The sequence below is a fragment of the Synchiropus splendidus genome, chromosome 18 (genome assembly GCF_027744825.2).
Source record: "Synchiropus splendidus isolate RoL2022-P1 chromosome 18, RoL_Sspl_1.0, whole genome shotgun sequence".
In the NCBI taxonomy this organism is placed as follows: Eukaryota; Metazoa; Chordata; class Actinopteri; order Syngnathiformes; family Callionymidae; genus Synchiropus; species Synchiropus splendidus.
This window is the reverse complement of record NC_071351.1, coordinates 8,758,494-8,773,374: the sequence shown is the minus strand read 5'-3', so window position 1 is coordinate 8,773,374 and position 14,881 is coordinate 8,758,494. Positions and strand designations below refer to the sequence as shown.

General features: G+C 43.9%; 4 protein-coding genes across 5 annotated transcripts; 3 read left to right on the top strand and 1 right to left on the bottom strand.

The window, feature by feature from the left end:
- The first annotated feature begins 3,553 nt into the window (after window positions 1-3,553).
- On the top strand, window positions 3,554-7,034 carry LOC128749730 (vesicular inhibitory amino acid transporter-like). Its single transcript, XM_053849606.1, has 2 exons — window positions 3,554-4,304; window positions 4,837-7,034. Exons 1-2 carry the CDS (start codon window positions 3,927-3,929, stop codon window positions 6,022-6,024), a joined length of 1,566 nt encoding a protein of 521 aa, XP_053705581.1. The 5' UTR covers window positions 3,554-3,926; the 3' UTR covers window positions 6,025-7,034.
- A 320-nt stretch (window positions 7,035-7,354) lies between these two features.
- bpifcl (BPI fold containing family C, like) lies at window positions 7,355-10,887 on the top strand. Its single transcript, XM_053849123.1, has 16 exons — window positions 7,355-7,442; window positions 7,515-7,630; window positions 7,779-7,893; window positions 7,968-8,099; window positions 8,735-8,890; window positions 8,960-9,023; window positions 9,090-9,150; window positions 9,347-9,438; window positions 9,546-9,722; window positions 9,786-9,845; window positions 9,904-10,071; window positions 10,152-10,219; window positions 10,284-10,326; window positions 10,390-10,453; window positions 10,512-10,588; window positions 10,660-10,887. Exons 2-16 carry the CDS (start codon window positions 7,516-7,518, stop codon window positions 10,726-10,728), a joined length of 1,461 nt encoding a protein of 486 aa, XP_053705098.1. The 5' UTR covers window positions 7,355-7,442; window position 7,515; the 3' UTR covers window positions 10,729-10,887.
- Window positions 10,881-14,236, bottom strand: LOC128749478 (PRELI domain containing protein 3B-like). 2 transcript variants are annotated; one of them, XM_053849125.1, is made up of 6 exons: window positions 14,108-14,236; window positions 12,515-12,683; window positions 12,342-12,431; window positions 12,158-12,228; window positions 11,871-11,973; window positions 10,881-11,797 (listed from the first exon to the last, which is right to left on the bottom strand). In XM_053849125.1, exons 2-6 carry the CDS (start codon window positions 12,650-12,652, stop codon window positions 11,681-11,683), a joined length of 519 nt encoding a protein of 172 aa, XP_053705100.1. In that variant the 5' UTR covers window positions 12,653-12,683; window positions 14,108-14,236; the 3' UTR covers window positions 10,881-11,680. The 2 variants fall into 2 exon arrangements, with proteins under 2 accessions (XP_053705100.1, XP_053705099.1); XM_053849124.1 differs by lacking the exon at window positions 14,108-14,236 and adding an exon at window positions 13,460-13,715.
- Window positions 13,825-14,651, top strand: atp5f1e (ATP synthase F1 subunit epsilon). The gene is made up of 3 exons (XM_053849126.1): window positions 13,825-13,931; window positions 14,243-14,370; window positions 14,497-14,651. Coding segments are annotated over exons 1-3 (162 nt in total). The 5' UTR covers window positions 13,825-13,899; the 3' UTR covers window positions 14,499-14,651.
- The last annotated feature ends 230 nt before the right edge of the window (window positions 14,652-14,881 follow it).

The window sequence follows — 14,881 nt, the reverse complement described above, 5'->3', positions numbered from 1 at the left end:
TGCTAACCTGTGGCAAATCATAACTAGCATATCCCCTCAGGCCCTGGTCTCCCTGATGTTTTGCTGTCTGCCTTCATGTTACTCTCAGCTGACCGAGTGAGGCCTCAGCTGGTGATGTGTGTCTATGTAGGACACCTGCACACTGCTCATGCAGTATTTCCACTCATCTGCACAACAGACCATTTTTTCAAACATAACATAATGTAGTAATTAATGGCATATTACATTACATTACATGATATTCCATATCAGTATGATTAATATGCAAATGAATACGCAACTCTGTGATCCTTGGTAGGATCACAGAGTTGCTATAGAGCCTGGGTCTGTCATTCATTTATCCTCCAACAGCAATTGCAGCAGGCGTATGTAGCATCAGACATCTATCTAGGACAGACTTGACATTAGAGGTGAAATTTTAAATGTCTTTTTATGGACCTTGTTTTCTGCGTGTTGATGTAATTGATTTGACAGACTGGGATCAGCAGCCTCAAGGCCACAAGGCCGGCAGCATGGGCACAGAAACAATCTGCATATCCAAGACACAAGATAATGAGAAGCATTCATGACTCCCTCTGATTCATTCTTTTATTCAGCAGAATATGAGAAGTTAAACATTTCAATAGAAGATGTCAATTACAAATCTTGTTGCCAATAATTCAGCTTCCTATCTATCTGTGTTATTTGGCTGAAAGCGTTGATTTGTTTCCTGGACAGCAGACATTTGAATGCTGAGGACGAATGATGGAGAAAGTGTGCTTGCGTGTGTGTTTCTGACTGTGGTTGTAGTGAGTAGGAGGAGGGTTTACTGTATGAAGCTTGATGGTGTGTCACCGAAGCACGAGCACAGTTCACTGCTCCGGCACAAAGCTCTAAGTGACTCGTCGCCCCCCCCCTCCTCCCAATAAGCAGATCTGGGTCAGCTCACCCTGTTCTGCACACACACACATACACACGCATACGTTTGCCAACTACACGCCCCCAGTGTCTCCTTGCATACACACACACACTCACAGTGGTGCATGTCCATCCAGGGAGACGCAACTTGACATTGTGGCACTGTGCCCGCAGCGATGGGGAAGTCATCCAGGCAGTGAGGATGATGAGGATGAGGAAGAGGTTGAGAGTGATGATGATTATGTCATGAGAATGTAGAGTGAAAGGTGCACACTATTTTGACTCATGGAGTGAACAAAGAAGAGCAAATATCTTACAAAAAATGGACAAAAATGTAATATATCTTGAGTGTGCGTTTGTATGTGTGTGTCTCAGCTGTGGTTTAGTGGCGTGAGTTCACTAGGGTTGCCCTGGTTTTCATCAGCAGTGTGAATCTGGTGTATCCAAAGAGCTTTGAGCGAACTTGAGAATTATGTGAACTTGAACTACACATACACACACACAGTCTGTCACTACAGCTCTCTTCAGGCCGTGGCCCTCTGAGCCCAGCAGATCTTTTTGGGCCACAGAGTGACTAATGTTTTTGTGCACCTGCCACCGCACATGAATCCATGTGTGCATGATTGTTTCGATATGTATGGAAGGAAGAACAGTGCAATCGATGCCTGCTTTAGAATGCAACACAGATTTATCATGAAGGTGTACTATAGGCTTTTTGTGTTTGTTTAAGCAAAGCGTCTCAATTAAACAAACGTGGCGGATTCAGCAAAAATATCAACACTCTTGCTCAGTCCAATTACCGTGGCCATGGCAACTATCAGAGATTATTGCAAGCAGTCAGCACTGCACGGTTGTTAGACGCAGGAATAAGCCCCTCCATATCTCAGGCCTACACACTCTCCCTCAAACACACACCCCTTATTCGCTCCCTCCGCTACACAGATGAATTAATCCTTCTCTTTGTAGCTCTACAAACCAAATTGGTTGCCATGGCGACCATTTAAAAGCCTTTCTGGCCACATATCCATTTTGTCATCACATCTGAATTCAGACTAGGTTTGGTCCACTTTTTTTTTCGGAGCTCACAGCGCCCACGGTGGACGTGTTGTGGGGGAGGAAGAGAGCAGCGCCTCAAGGACCCCCCTCCCTTCCACACAGTCTCCCAGACAAGCGTGGCACTAACAAACACTCGCATGAACACAAACAGCAGTACAAGCCAAGCATGAAAATATGCGCAACTTTCTCTCTCCGCCGGCCCGATTCTAAATTTAGACCGCTCCCTTCATTGTCTCTTATTTCTGCTCCGGAATTATTGTTGTACACGGACCAGGCCTTCGTTTTAAAAACCAAAGTCTCAACATGCAGGCTGGGAAAAAAAGAAATGATGACACTTTCTCTCAGATGTGTCAGGGCAGATTAGAGGAGGTGCTTCATATTCCGGAGGATTAGAGCTGCAAGAAAACCTCTCACACTCACAATATTTCATGTCGGCTGACATTCAACTGGCAGTTTTACATGCTTCTGCAATTGCATTTCCTCTTTAAAAAGGATGCTTCATTTATCAGATTAAATCGTATATTTATATGAATTAGTATTTTATGGGTTTTTTTTCCCATCATAATAGTAAAATATTTTGCCGTCGCTTTCAGAGTCAAAAGCAAAAAGCTTATTCCCAACAGCCTATTATCATATTAAAATACACATATTAAACGAATTTATTCCGTCACCTGCATACTTGAGAGCCCTTTTGCTTTAATACAGTCGGGTTTAGATTTTTTTTTTTAAAAGACATTTGGCATATAATGTTTCTCTCGCTGGCGTACAAAAGAAATGCCTCGAATATTAAGTGCTGACTTGAGAATGAACGCGGCGGCACCGCGCTCATCATATCAACTACGAGTTGCTTCCTGCGCCTGCAGAACATCGTCATGTGGAATCCAGATGTTTCACAACATCTGCAGCAGCAAGTCAAGCGGAGGAGTCAACCGTGCAACCATTAATATATTTGTGTAAAGGCAGGGAGCGGCCGTGAACATGTTGGCTAATTATAATGCATTGAGTATAAAGTGCATTGATATAGAGCATACAACAGCAATAGTTATAATAATAAATAATAGGTTTTAATACCGAATGTGATCATTTAAACCTATCTCAAATTATATCTTCCTAATTTTATATTATGACGAATAATCCTGTTGTAAATAAAATGGAATTCAAATTACAATTTTTATTTCAGTAACAGGGAGGCCAAATGATGATTTAGGAATAATGGTTCTTTTATTTTATTACATTATAACGACTTATGTCCATCGGATTTATAGAGCGTTTCACCTGAACAGTGAACTTACTTCAAATAAACATTTTGTGCGTTTCTAATTAATAATAATTTTAATTTTGGACTAAAGAACGAGGGAAGTCTACATTTCAAATTCCTATTTCGTTTTATGATTTTAAAGTGGAGTGGCGCTGATAAAAATAAGACTAAACAGTGCGATATTAATTACAAGGCTTCTTATTGCAAAAGTGTCGCACTCGCAGACGCGACTTTCATTCATTCATCGAGCGGACTCGTCCAATTAAAAGAAAAGAAAGGAGATGCTCCATCCTGCAGTCGGGTGCACTCTCTCTCTCTTTTTCTGCGGATGCACGACTCCTGCGGACACACGCACGCGCACATCTAACGCGCAACCTCCTTCTCTCCTCCGCGTCGTCGTGTGATGCTGCGGTCCGAGATTCTTCAACCAACTGGACCAAGCCAGCCTTGCATTTTTGGGACACGTTGACTTCAATTTACAATCGCAAATGAGGATATACGTTCGCCTGTTTGCTGTGGATGTTTTGGGTTGACGCCCGGCTTGATTTCTAGGGAGTAATATGGATGATCAGGCCAGGAAAAGCGGCTGAGGATTTGGGGAGAAGGTTGGTTCGACACGACGCTCGGGAGGCATGAATTTATTCTAGAAATAAAAGAGATCAAATTCTGCTCCTGTAATATTTAACAGTGTAGAAATAGTTTTCATTTTGAGAAGATGGCTCATCTGATCAGACACAAGCTGACCAACAAGCTGACCAATGCGGCCCACACGGTGTCCAACAAATCCCAGGCCAAGGTCAGCGGGGTGTTCGCCCGCCTGGGCTTTCAGGCCGCCACCGACGAGGAGGGACTGGGCTTCGCCGAGTGCGACGACTTGGACTATGACTACAGACAAGGGATGCAGATGGATGTCCTCCAAGGGGACGAGGATGGGGGACGCATGGACGGGGAGGGGGACTTTGAGGGGGACAGCCACTACCAGAGAGACGGCACCGGGCCCAGACCCTCCCTGAAGACTGGGGGGTCCCTTGAGGAGGACAGGCCCAAGATCACGTCGTGGGAGGCGGGATGGAACGTCACCAATGCTATTCAGGTATACATTCGGATTGTGACGCAACCAGCATAAATAAATAATAAAAGAGCGCGTGGATCGGGCCAAAAGTCACCTTGAAGAGACGGACAAATGTGCCCACCAATTAAACTTCACCGATCAAACCCATCATTTTCTTTAACGATGATTTTTAATTACATTACGGGTGTTTTTTAGGGTTCGAACGAAGCCACTCAGATTTAAAATGTATTTATTCAAATCGTTTTATCAAGAGGCTGCAGCAGGCCTCCTGCTCGCCTCAGATAGACGCCAGAACACTGTTATCACCGTCTTTATCAAATAATCGAAAGGTTCAAACGAACGAATACCACGTGTTTAAAAAAAAAAAAAACGGACAACACGCGCACGGAGAGTGGGGGGCGGGGTGGCAGAGCCACGAGAAACGGATCATTTAGTGAGTAAAATGTGAGTTTTTTACTGCGGATGTTATGTAAGGTGAAGGCTGCGTGGATCGGCCTGTCACTGCGACGAGAGCCCGGTCCGTTACCGCTCCGCTGTGCTTCTCTGTCCGCAGGGCATGTTCGTCCTCGGCCTGCCGTACGCCATCCTACACGGCGGCTACCTCGGCCTCTTCCTCATCATCTTCGCCGCTGTGGTCTGCTGCTATACCGGGAAAATCCTCATCGCTTGTCTGTACGAGGAGAACGAGGATGGCATCAAGGTTCGGGTGCGGGACTCGTACGTGGACATCGCCAACGCCTGCTGCGCACCGCGCTTCCCCACTCTGGGGGGTCACGTGGTGAACGTGGCTCAGATCATCGAGCTGGTCATGACCTGCATCCTCTACGTAGTGGTCAGCGGGAACCTGATGTACAACAGCTTCCCGGGGTTCCCTGTCTCGCAGAAGGCCTGGTCGGTGGTGGCCACCGCTGCGCTCCTTCCATGCGCCTTCCTGAAGAACCTGAAGGCCGTGTCCAAGTTCAGCCTCCTGTGCACCTTGGCCCACTTTGTCATCAACGTCCTGGTCATCGCCTACTGCCTCTCCCGGGCAAGAGAGTGGGCCTGGGAGAAGGTCAAGTTCTACATTGATGTGAAGAAATTCCCCATCTCCATCGGGATCATCGTCTTCAGCTACACCTCCCAGATCTTCCTGCCTTCTCTGGAGGGCAACATGCAGAGGCCCAGCGAGTTCCACTGCATGATGGAGTGGACTCACATTGCTGCTTGTGTCCTCAAAGGTCTCTTCGCCCTGGTGGCCTATTTAACATGGGCAGACGCCACCAAAGAGGTCATCACAGATAACCTGCCCTCCACCATCAGAGCTGTGGTCAATCTCTTCCTGGTGGCCAAAGCTCTTCTGTCCTACCCACTGCCCTTCTTCGCTGCAGTGGAGGTCCTGGAGAAGTCCTTGTTCCAGGACGGAGGCAGAGCTCTGTTCCCTGACTGCTACGGCCCGGGTGGACAGTTGAAATCCTGGGGTCTGGGCCTTCGAGTGGGCCTCGTGGTCTTCACCTTGCTCATGGCAGTGTTTGTCCCACATTTCGCCCTGCTGATGGGTCTGACTGGGAGCCTCACTGGTGCCGGTCTCTGCTTCCTCCTGCCTAGCCTCTTCCACCTGAAGCTCCAGTGGAGGAACCTGCTGTGGCACCATGTCTTCTTCGACGTGGCCATTTTTGTTATCGGGGGCATTTGTGCCATTTCCGGCTTCATTCACTCCATCGAGGGGCTCATAGAGGCTTTCAAGTACAACATCCAAGACTGATGCCTCCACAGGTCTGACCTTTACTGAATGATGTCCACAATCAGAACCTCCCAGCCGGTTGTTCGGACCCACTTGACATCTTTTCTGGAGGAATATTTGTGTGAAATGTACATCTTTTTATTTTTGCCTTCGTGATAATGTGCAATAATAAACGCTACAATCATAGTGTAAAATCTCAATCCAGAAATCGCTGACTGGACAGAGGGACACAACCTCCGCATGAAAGGGGTTCATAAGTGTCAGTCAGTGAAATTTGCTCTAAATATGAGTGTGTACGTGTGTTTTATCTGGGGAATGCCAACAATGGAGTGACTATGTTCTTTCTGGTGTTTGAGCTGCTAGATATTTGACTATAATCCCACTTCGGAGAAAACAATCAACAAAGCCGTCATCAGATCGGATGCTGAAAAACTTTAGTGTGTCGTTGTTGGATTACTTTGTGTTTCGTGGACATTGTCATTTCTTTTCTTGGTGTTTTCAAGTGTCATTCTGGATGGAAGTGAAGTGCAAGCAAGTGGGTCCTAATCGTGTTGTATGACGAAAAAAACAAAGTCCGTCTGATGATATTCTCCTCCTACTGTTCATTGTGATTTAATGGAACTAATCATGGTGTGTGCGACAAAGTTTGTTGAATTAAGAGGTAAATAAATGAAATATTTTACGGCTGAGGATTATATATTTTGTGGGTTTTTTTTTTTCACATGATGTACATGTGATATTTGTGAGTCACTGTGCTGCTTTGATCCACACCATCTCGTGGGTTTTCTTTCCCAATACAAGTTTCATTTCATGAACAGAATTGAAACTCGCTTAATAGTGCAGTATTTCTGTGCAATAAAGCCTGATAAAATACACAAAAGTAACAAGCTTACGACTGAGTCACGTTACTATATACTTGATGTTTGGAGGAATACTTGTGTGAACTATTTCAGAGTTGTGTTCTGAACTTTCACACAACTAAAGAGTCAATTACACAAAACAACTTTGTCCTTGTCACTGCATTGTCACATTCAGACTAATGAGGAAGTACACACACAAACTCATTTAAAAAAAATACAAATACACATTAATACATTGGCACAACAGATCACAAGTACACAACAAACTCTGCTTGTGCACACAACAAAATAAGCACACACAAGCTGATTGAAAAAACGTGCCAAAATTAAAACACACATTTAAACAGCCACACATGCACACATAACATGTAAATGAAGGAGTATCATAACACAAATATAGATGCACACTCTGACACCGAAACAGGCGTAGCTTGCATACACACAGACAAACACACACACACACAGTGATCAGATGTCAAGAAGGAGTTTCACTTCTCCATGACTGAGGAACAACACATGTCAGTGACAGAAGATAAACAGATGCGGAAGAACACCGTGAAGACGACTGCAGTTCGTCAGGTAAAAAAAAAACACTATCAAAATTTGTTTTACTTAAACATTGACTTCTGATCTGTGTGTCTTCTCTTTCAGTATGCTCTACACAACAATGTTTTCATCTCTCACACTCCTACTAATGTTGGTCTGCGCCATCAGAGGAGAAAACCCTGCCTTCCAGGTGGTGCTGAGCAACAAGGGACTTCAGTATGGTACATTCAACTCAACTTAACAGCCAGTCAACCTTTATTTTTCACTAACTACTAAAAAATGAGGCTTCTATTCCATGATGGTCGGCTCAGAGTAAACCAGTAATTCTTGTTGACCTTTCTGAGCCAATATTTACATGTCATGATTCAGGATCACATGTGGGTGCCGGGTGGATTCAAGACAAGTTGAACAGCGTCACCATTCCAGATGTGAGCGGTAAAATCTCCCTAGGCATCTTTGGAAATATCAACTACCAGCTGTCTGGGTAAAGTGACGCCTCATCTTCCTGCATCTCCACATTTGACATGTAATTCACTCACTGTGCTCCGTTTCCTCAAGCTTTCAAATAATCAAATGTGACTTTCCGGAACCAAAAGTGGAGTTTTCTCAACCCCTGTCTGGCATCAGCACGTCCATCTTGGGCCTCAGTATCGCTCTCACAGGAAACTATAAGGCGAATTATGGATTCATGTGAGTTTTTTTTTTTTTTTTAGAATCATTTTAATCTAATGAAAACATTTATCTATCCATCCATCCAATTAAAGGCAACATAATTATATTGCATTTGTTTGTTCGATTTTACAAAGATAGATAGAAAGATACTAGCCTAATAATTGTTTAGACAACTTGATCTTTGGACACTGTTTGAGCTAAAAGTGGAAATGACTCAAAAACGCAGCTTCTGCTGTACTCCTCACACTTCCTGTGCTATCGCATCTCATGTAATGTATCAATTTGTAAAACGTGTGGCAGGACAAAACGGTCCGGAGTCGCTGGTTGAGAACGTGATGTTTTTTATTGTCTCTCGGGCCACAACACTCAAACACGTTTCCCCGTACAGCCTCTATATATACCCTCGGTCAGGACCCTACCCATCATACCTCTGGGTGAGAGGCCACACCTCCCGAGTGCCCACCACAAACGCAACTTTATTGTGGTGAGGACTAAAGGAAGTACTAATGTAACACTCACCAGAAAAACATCTCGGACTGCGACCCTCTGGACCATTTTCGCCATCTATATTATTTCAATTACTCACATATGTTCACGTGTATTAGGGATTTATGACGTTATTACCACTTGTTTATGAAGATTGTTACTTTCAGAAAAATCGGAGGTTCAATGCAAGTGGCACTCTTCAACGTGGATGTGACGTCACTCGTGAACCTGGGGAAAGATGATGATGGACACCTGTCGGTCACTAGCAACAACTGCATGGCTTCAATTGAAGCCATGGACATACGCGTCCATGGCGGGTCCAGGTAGGACACATGCGCAGTAACACACAATTTAACAACCGAAACCACGAGGGTCATCTGTTCTCTCACCAGCTGGATTACCCAGTTTATAATTAATCAGTCAAAGGGGTGGATCAAGACAAAGATTGAGAAAAGCGTGAGTGTACTTTTATGTCTGTCATCGTCAGAAAAATTAATAAAACGTTGGTGTTTTCCATCAAAGATCTGCGTTGGTGTGGAAGATTTAACTGCAGACCTGGAGTGCCATCTAAAGGCGATGAACGGTATTGCTATATATATATATATATATATATATATATATATATATATATATATATATATATATATATATATATATATATATATATATATATATATATATATATATATATATATATATATATATATATATATATATCTGTGCATCAATCGTAATGTGGATTATTTTATTATTATTAAATAACCTGATTTCCGCCCCAGTTTCCCTCAAGGTGAATGAAAACCTCCTCCTGGAGGTTCCCCTCACCAGAGCCCCTGTCATTGATGCTTCAAGTCTAAATCTGGGTCTCAAGGTGTGGACTCCTTTTCTTTGAATACATATGCATGATAGTCCCGTCCATGGGTGAACAAATGACTCTATATGTTTGGTTAGTCAATAACCTACGTTCTCTTCACAAAGGGCGAGTTCCTCAGTCTCATATCTCCACAAGAGCCCCCCTTCCAGGCCCAGAACTTCACCATGAGTCCACAGTCTGCCTTCATGCTGTCTGTGGGTCTGTCTGACTTCACTGTGAACTCTGCTTCATACAGTTTGTTCTCAGATGGACTTCTGCAGGAGAACATCACTGACAGCTTGGTACCGAACGCAATATAGTTTATTCGCACACTAGGTCATTCATGAGGTCCAATGTATCTCCAGATCCCCCCGGAGTCTCCTGTGCACCTGAACACCAGCTACATGGGCTCCTTCATTCCTCAGGTAAGAGTTTTTCAAACTGCAGTATGAAATCATCAGGCAATAATCATCTCCTCCTCAGCTTCCTGTCATGTTTCCGGGCCTGATGATGGCTCTCCACGTTTATGCCAGGGAGTTTCCAGCCTTTTGCTTCCAGGCCAGCGCCATTAAATTGACCACACTGGGAGCAGTGAAGGCCTTTGTCATTCTACCCAATTCTACTCTGACCCCAGTCTTCACGCTTCATGTGGTCCGTGCTTCCAGTTGAAACACATCCATGCAGTACAGTCAAAATGAGATTTTACTCATCAAGTCAAATATCTACTGCAGGAATCAGAGTTCAGTGGGAAAACCTGGATCACGGATCAGAGCTTAAAAGGCTCTGTGATGATGGACAAGTAAGAGTTTAGATGTTGCGATGCACCAGTGGAAATCAAATGCTGACATGTCTCTTTCTAACAGCTTCACTCTGACACTGGCTGACACTCAGATCGGAACATTTAAGGTACTTGAATGATCAACGTATTTGATGCCATCAGTTGATCCCACACTCTGTGTGTCTCTGTAGACAGACCCACTGGAAAACGCAGCAAAATTTGCACTGAAGTCCTTCGTACTCGTGAAACTGAATGGTGAGTTGAATGGTAGTCTTATACCTTCACTAAAGCACTGATGGCTGCTCTCCTGCAGAGAGACTGGCTCAGGGTTTTGACCTTCCCAAATGGAAACAAGCCCAACTTGTCAATACGGTTCTGAAGATGGAGGAGGTCAGGATCTATTTCTTTTCTCTAGGACTGATTCACAGAGATAAACACATCTATGTCTTGTGTCACACCAGGGATTCATCGGAATTTCAACAGATGCTGCTGTGCAGCTTCAGGACGCAGCTCAAGGTTTACACCCATGAAGTCAACTTGACTGAATACTCAACATCGGTCTTGCTTCTCTGCACCAGTTTAAGACGCATACCAAGTGATTGCTGGATGATTCCTTTCTATGTAATTTAATCCAAAATAATAATAAAACACTTGGCAATGATTCAACACATTAAACTCACCAGCTCATGAAACAATCTCTTTATTTTTGAAAACATTTCCTCGTGCCATCCATCACATTATTCACATTCTTGGAATGTAACACATCCATGATATAAATAATCCTATGTACAGCCGCGGCTTTGATAATGTTCCCCATAGAAAAACACTATTAAACAGGACAGCGTGAGGATGGACACTGAGGAGCTGGAAGGATGGAGCTCAGACAGCAGAAAGAAAAGCAGGTATGGAAACGATTTCAGGAAGTTGACCTTGAGGCATATACAGACAAACAACACTACAAAACATGAAGCAGCTGCACAGATCAATGTTGTGGCACCGGACTTCACTATAAATAAGAGGACTGCGTCGAAAGGTTCTTCATTAGTACCACTGTCAATGACTACATTGGCACATATTCAGCTCCGCATTACGGCCAATGAAATGCTCAACAGGTGAGAGAGTTCAAGTATACAGATCCAGAAGTGAAATAAATAGGACAACGAGTTTAAAACAGAAGCCGTTTGGTACGTGATAAACCGATCAGCCAGATGTCTTCAGCTGACTGTTTTCAATGTTGGTCTGCTATTCTGAGCGGTCAGTTCGCCATCCGAAACACAAACAAACAAAAAGAATGGAGTCGAGAGATGAAACACAAATGATGTGATATGGAGGCACATAGTGAATTTTAAGAGCTGTTGACATCAAAAGTTCAAGTTGTGTGTTTTAAGTCCAGTGCAACGCTGTATTTTTTTTTTCAATGCAACCTCCCATAGATTTGGGTCCAGAAGTTCACGACGAGGCAGCTCAGATTAAACGCTCGGATCATTTATCCGCAACAGCGGCTGCCATAGGAGCTCGCATGGTACCTCGGGCCGTGGCTGCCAACTCCTCGATTTCTGTGTTCAGTCTCCTGATGACCCACTCCATCGCTTCACGACCCTGGACAGAAGCAACATGGTGTCCGAATCTCTGCACCTCAGAACCAAAGACGAAGCAATGAGCAACGCTTTACCTTGTTGGCGTTGACAGAGATGGTCTTGGCCATTAGACCCTCAAGGTAGTTGCTCAGACTGATACCCTTCACACTGATCAGAGCCTCCTGAGTCAGCACAGTCCTAAAAAAAAAAAAAACAATGTTGAGGAAAAGGGAAACATATTTCTGTGGAATTGTATTTGCAAAGTATGGCTCAAGCACCAGTAATTTAAAACAACGCACAACTGGTCAAACACAGTGTTTGACCTTTCATTCGACCTTTAACCTGCTTTACTTGCCATTCAGCAAGGCTCAAGGAAATTTACCGTGCTGGATCTTCTGGGTGTGGCTTATATGTTAACCTCTCATCCACTGACACCATGTTTGTGAAGGAGATCTGAAACAACAATTCCAAGTCAAGCTATGTATTTGTCATTTTTCCTCTCAGATACAGACTTGTTGAGGACAGTTGAGAGACCCCTGAACAATATGACCTCACACGTCACTTACATTTGTGGACTGGAGCTCAAATGTCTTTTCTTTTGGGTCAACAATTGAATGCTCTTGGACATAGGTGCAGGTCCTTGTAACACCGATGATCTGTTGGATATACAAAGAGAAAAGACTTGGTAAATAAAGGGGAATTGGAGGTCAGGTCAAACATGTCTTCTATTGCCACTTACAGACTTGGCCATTGCTGGCAGACTCCACTCTGTGCTCAGCAGCCTTTTACTGTGCAACCGTCCATCTTTGTCCACAGTCCTGTCCAGAACATCCACTCCGAACACGCTGGGGTTCATTGGATTAGGATACTTTTGCATAGCTGCCTTTATCACGGTCTCCCATGGGTGGCTAAAAAAAAAAAAATCAGATTAATGATGAATGCCACTAGATTATAAAAGTTTTAATATTATAATACAGTTTCCAAAGGCTTAATTTTGTATTAATATGATACATGTGTTAAACAATAACCCGTCATTTTAAGATAACAATGGGAGTTTGGATTATGCAAGATACGCCCCCTCTGCTGAGGGTTAACGTGACATCAGTTTTTCAAGGAAATCCCTACAGGAACGTGAGATCTGGATTATGTCTTGGTTATTATAAAACACAAACAATCGTTGAAGTCTCTCCCAGGGCTGTGGCTCACTGATACACGGTTATGTAAGACTCGTGACCTCGCTGCCTCCTGCCAAATGTAACGGAGATAACGACCAGCACGTGACAGAAATGATTGGACAACGACTTTCAGCCGAAATATAGTGGGTTTTTTTTTATTCCGGATGGCACGCATAATTCTGTAAAAATGCTCGCCTAACGGTCAGAGCGATTACAACCTTGCCCTTCTCCTTAGTTACCAAGGCGGGTCACAGCACATCACTGTGCGATCGAAAAAAAAAAAATCACTTCAAACATTCAGCTAAGTTGAAATGATGAGCTCCAACTATACAAAACGCGTCGCGTGCCTGTTTCGCTTTGTCTGTTTTACAAGTTACCTAACTTATCTGTTAGCTTCGATGCTAACGAAGCTACTCCGGGAGACTTAAAAACATTGATACTAACGCGTGTTTCAGAGAATTGTACCAGGTTAGCGAGTAGAAGGCGTTACTCATGAAGAATCCGCTTACTTGAAAATGTGCTCTGACGCCCAGATCTTCATTTTGGGAGGCTTTTCTGTCAGAGCACCGGTGCCCGTGAGGGAATGACAGCGCGACCGCGGGGAGGAAGGGAGGAGGAGGTGGAGGAGAACGCGTTTAATTGGCTGCCGATCTCCCCTGGCAGCCGGAACCTCGCCTTCCTGTGAACGATTCCGGGAATAAAGGTTTAGTTCGCCGGAACCTTTGAGTTGCCTTATACGTGAATTCCACCGAGAGCCTCTTTTTGTCAACTTTATCTTTAAAAAAAATAAGAGGACAGATAAAGCGTTATGAAGAGGCGGGGCAGAGGCTTTTGTGTTGTCAATCTTCTTTTATCGGCCTCTTATTGGCCAGCAAGGAAAGCCGCGCGTCAGTATATGACGCAATCACGCACGAAGCCGACCTGTCCTTGAAGCCACAACACAGGCAAGATGGTCGCATACTGGAGACAGGCAGGCCTTAGGTACCGTTTTGTTTGAAAACTATTGATATACGTGTGCGTTGTTTGTACTTGTATACGTATACATTTTTCGTTTTCAGTCTTAGATAATAACAATGTCATTGACAGAGTTGCTCTGTAGGTCGCTCAGTAGCATGTAGCTTTTAGCTATGTAGCATTTTGCTCGTGTGTTCACTTACTGTTTGCTATTTGCTTAGTATTGAATTCAAACGCTGTTTTCCGAAGACGTGTTCGAGTCAAAGGCTGTCTGTTGCAATCCTTGTCCGAATCATTTGCCCTCTAGCACGCAGTTAACCGGCTTGTCCTTCCCGCAGCTACATCCGCTTCTCAGCCATCTGCGCCAGCGCAGTCCGGGCAGCGTTGAAGCCGCAAGTGAAATCTGAGGCGATAAAAGCTGCAGAAGCCAGCGTCAAAGTCCTCAAACCGAAATCATCGGCAGCATGTAAGTTCGCTATTGTTTGCAAATGACTCATTAACTGCCTCTATCCCTGCACAAAGTCCAGGACATGACAGTTATATGTGTATTTTGTGCGCTGAACTGTAATGTCCGTTTGTTTTGCCATTGCAGAAAACTGTCCATTTACTCTTGGAGGTGCAAGGTCTAGCAAGAGAGTGAGACTGCAATGACAGATGACATCACGATGACAGTTGAAGGGGGACCTTGGTTTAAGATGTCTGTGTTTCCTCATGCTTTGTAATTAAAAGTTATGTTAACCGTGGAAAGTTGTTTTGTTCTTCTGTCAAGAAAAAAAAATTCTCTGTACACACTGACTCAAAAAGAGACTTTTATTTCTGTATAAATTGTTGCACAGAGTCACTTCACATTGGAGTAAATTGAAATCCATGCTGAAACGCCAACACATTCGTACAAATGGACTTTTGCATAACTGTAATAACTTTGAAGGGAAACAAATTCCCTTATTAATGAGGTCTTGACATGCATCAGAGTAGTC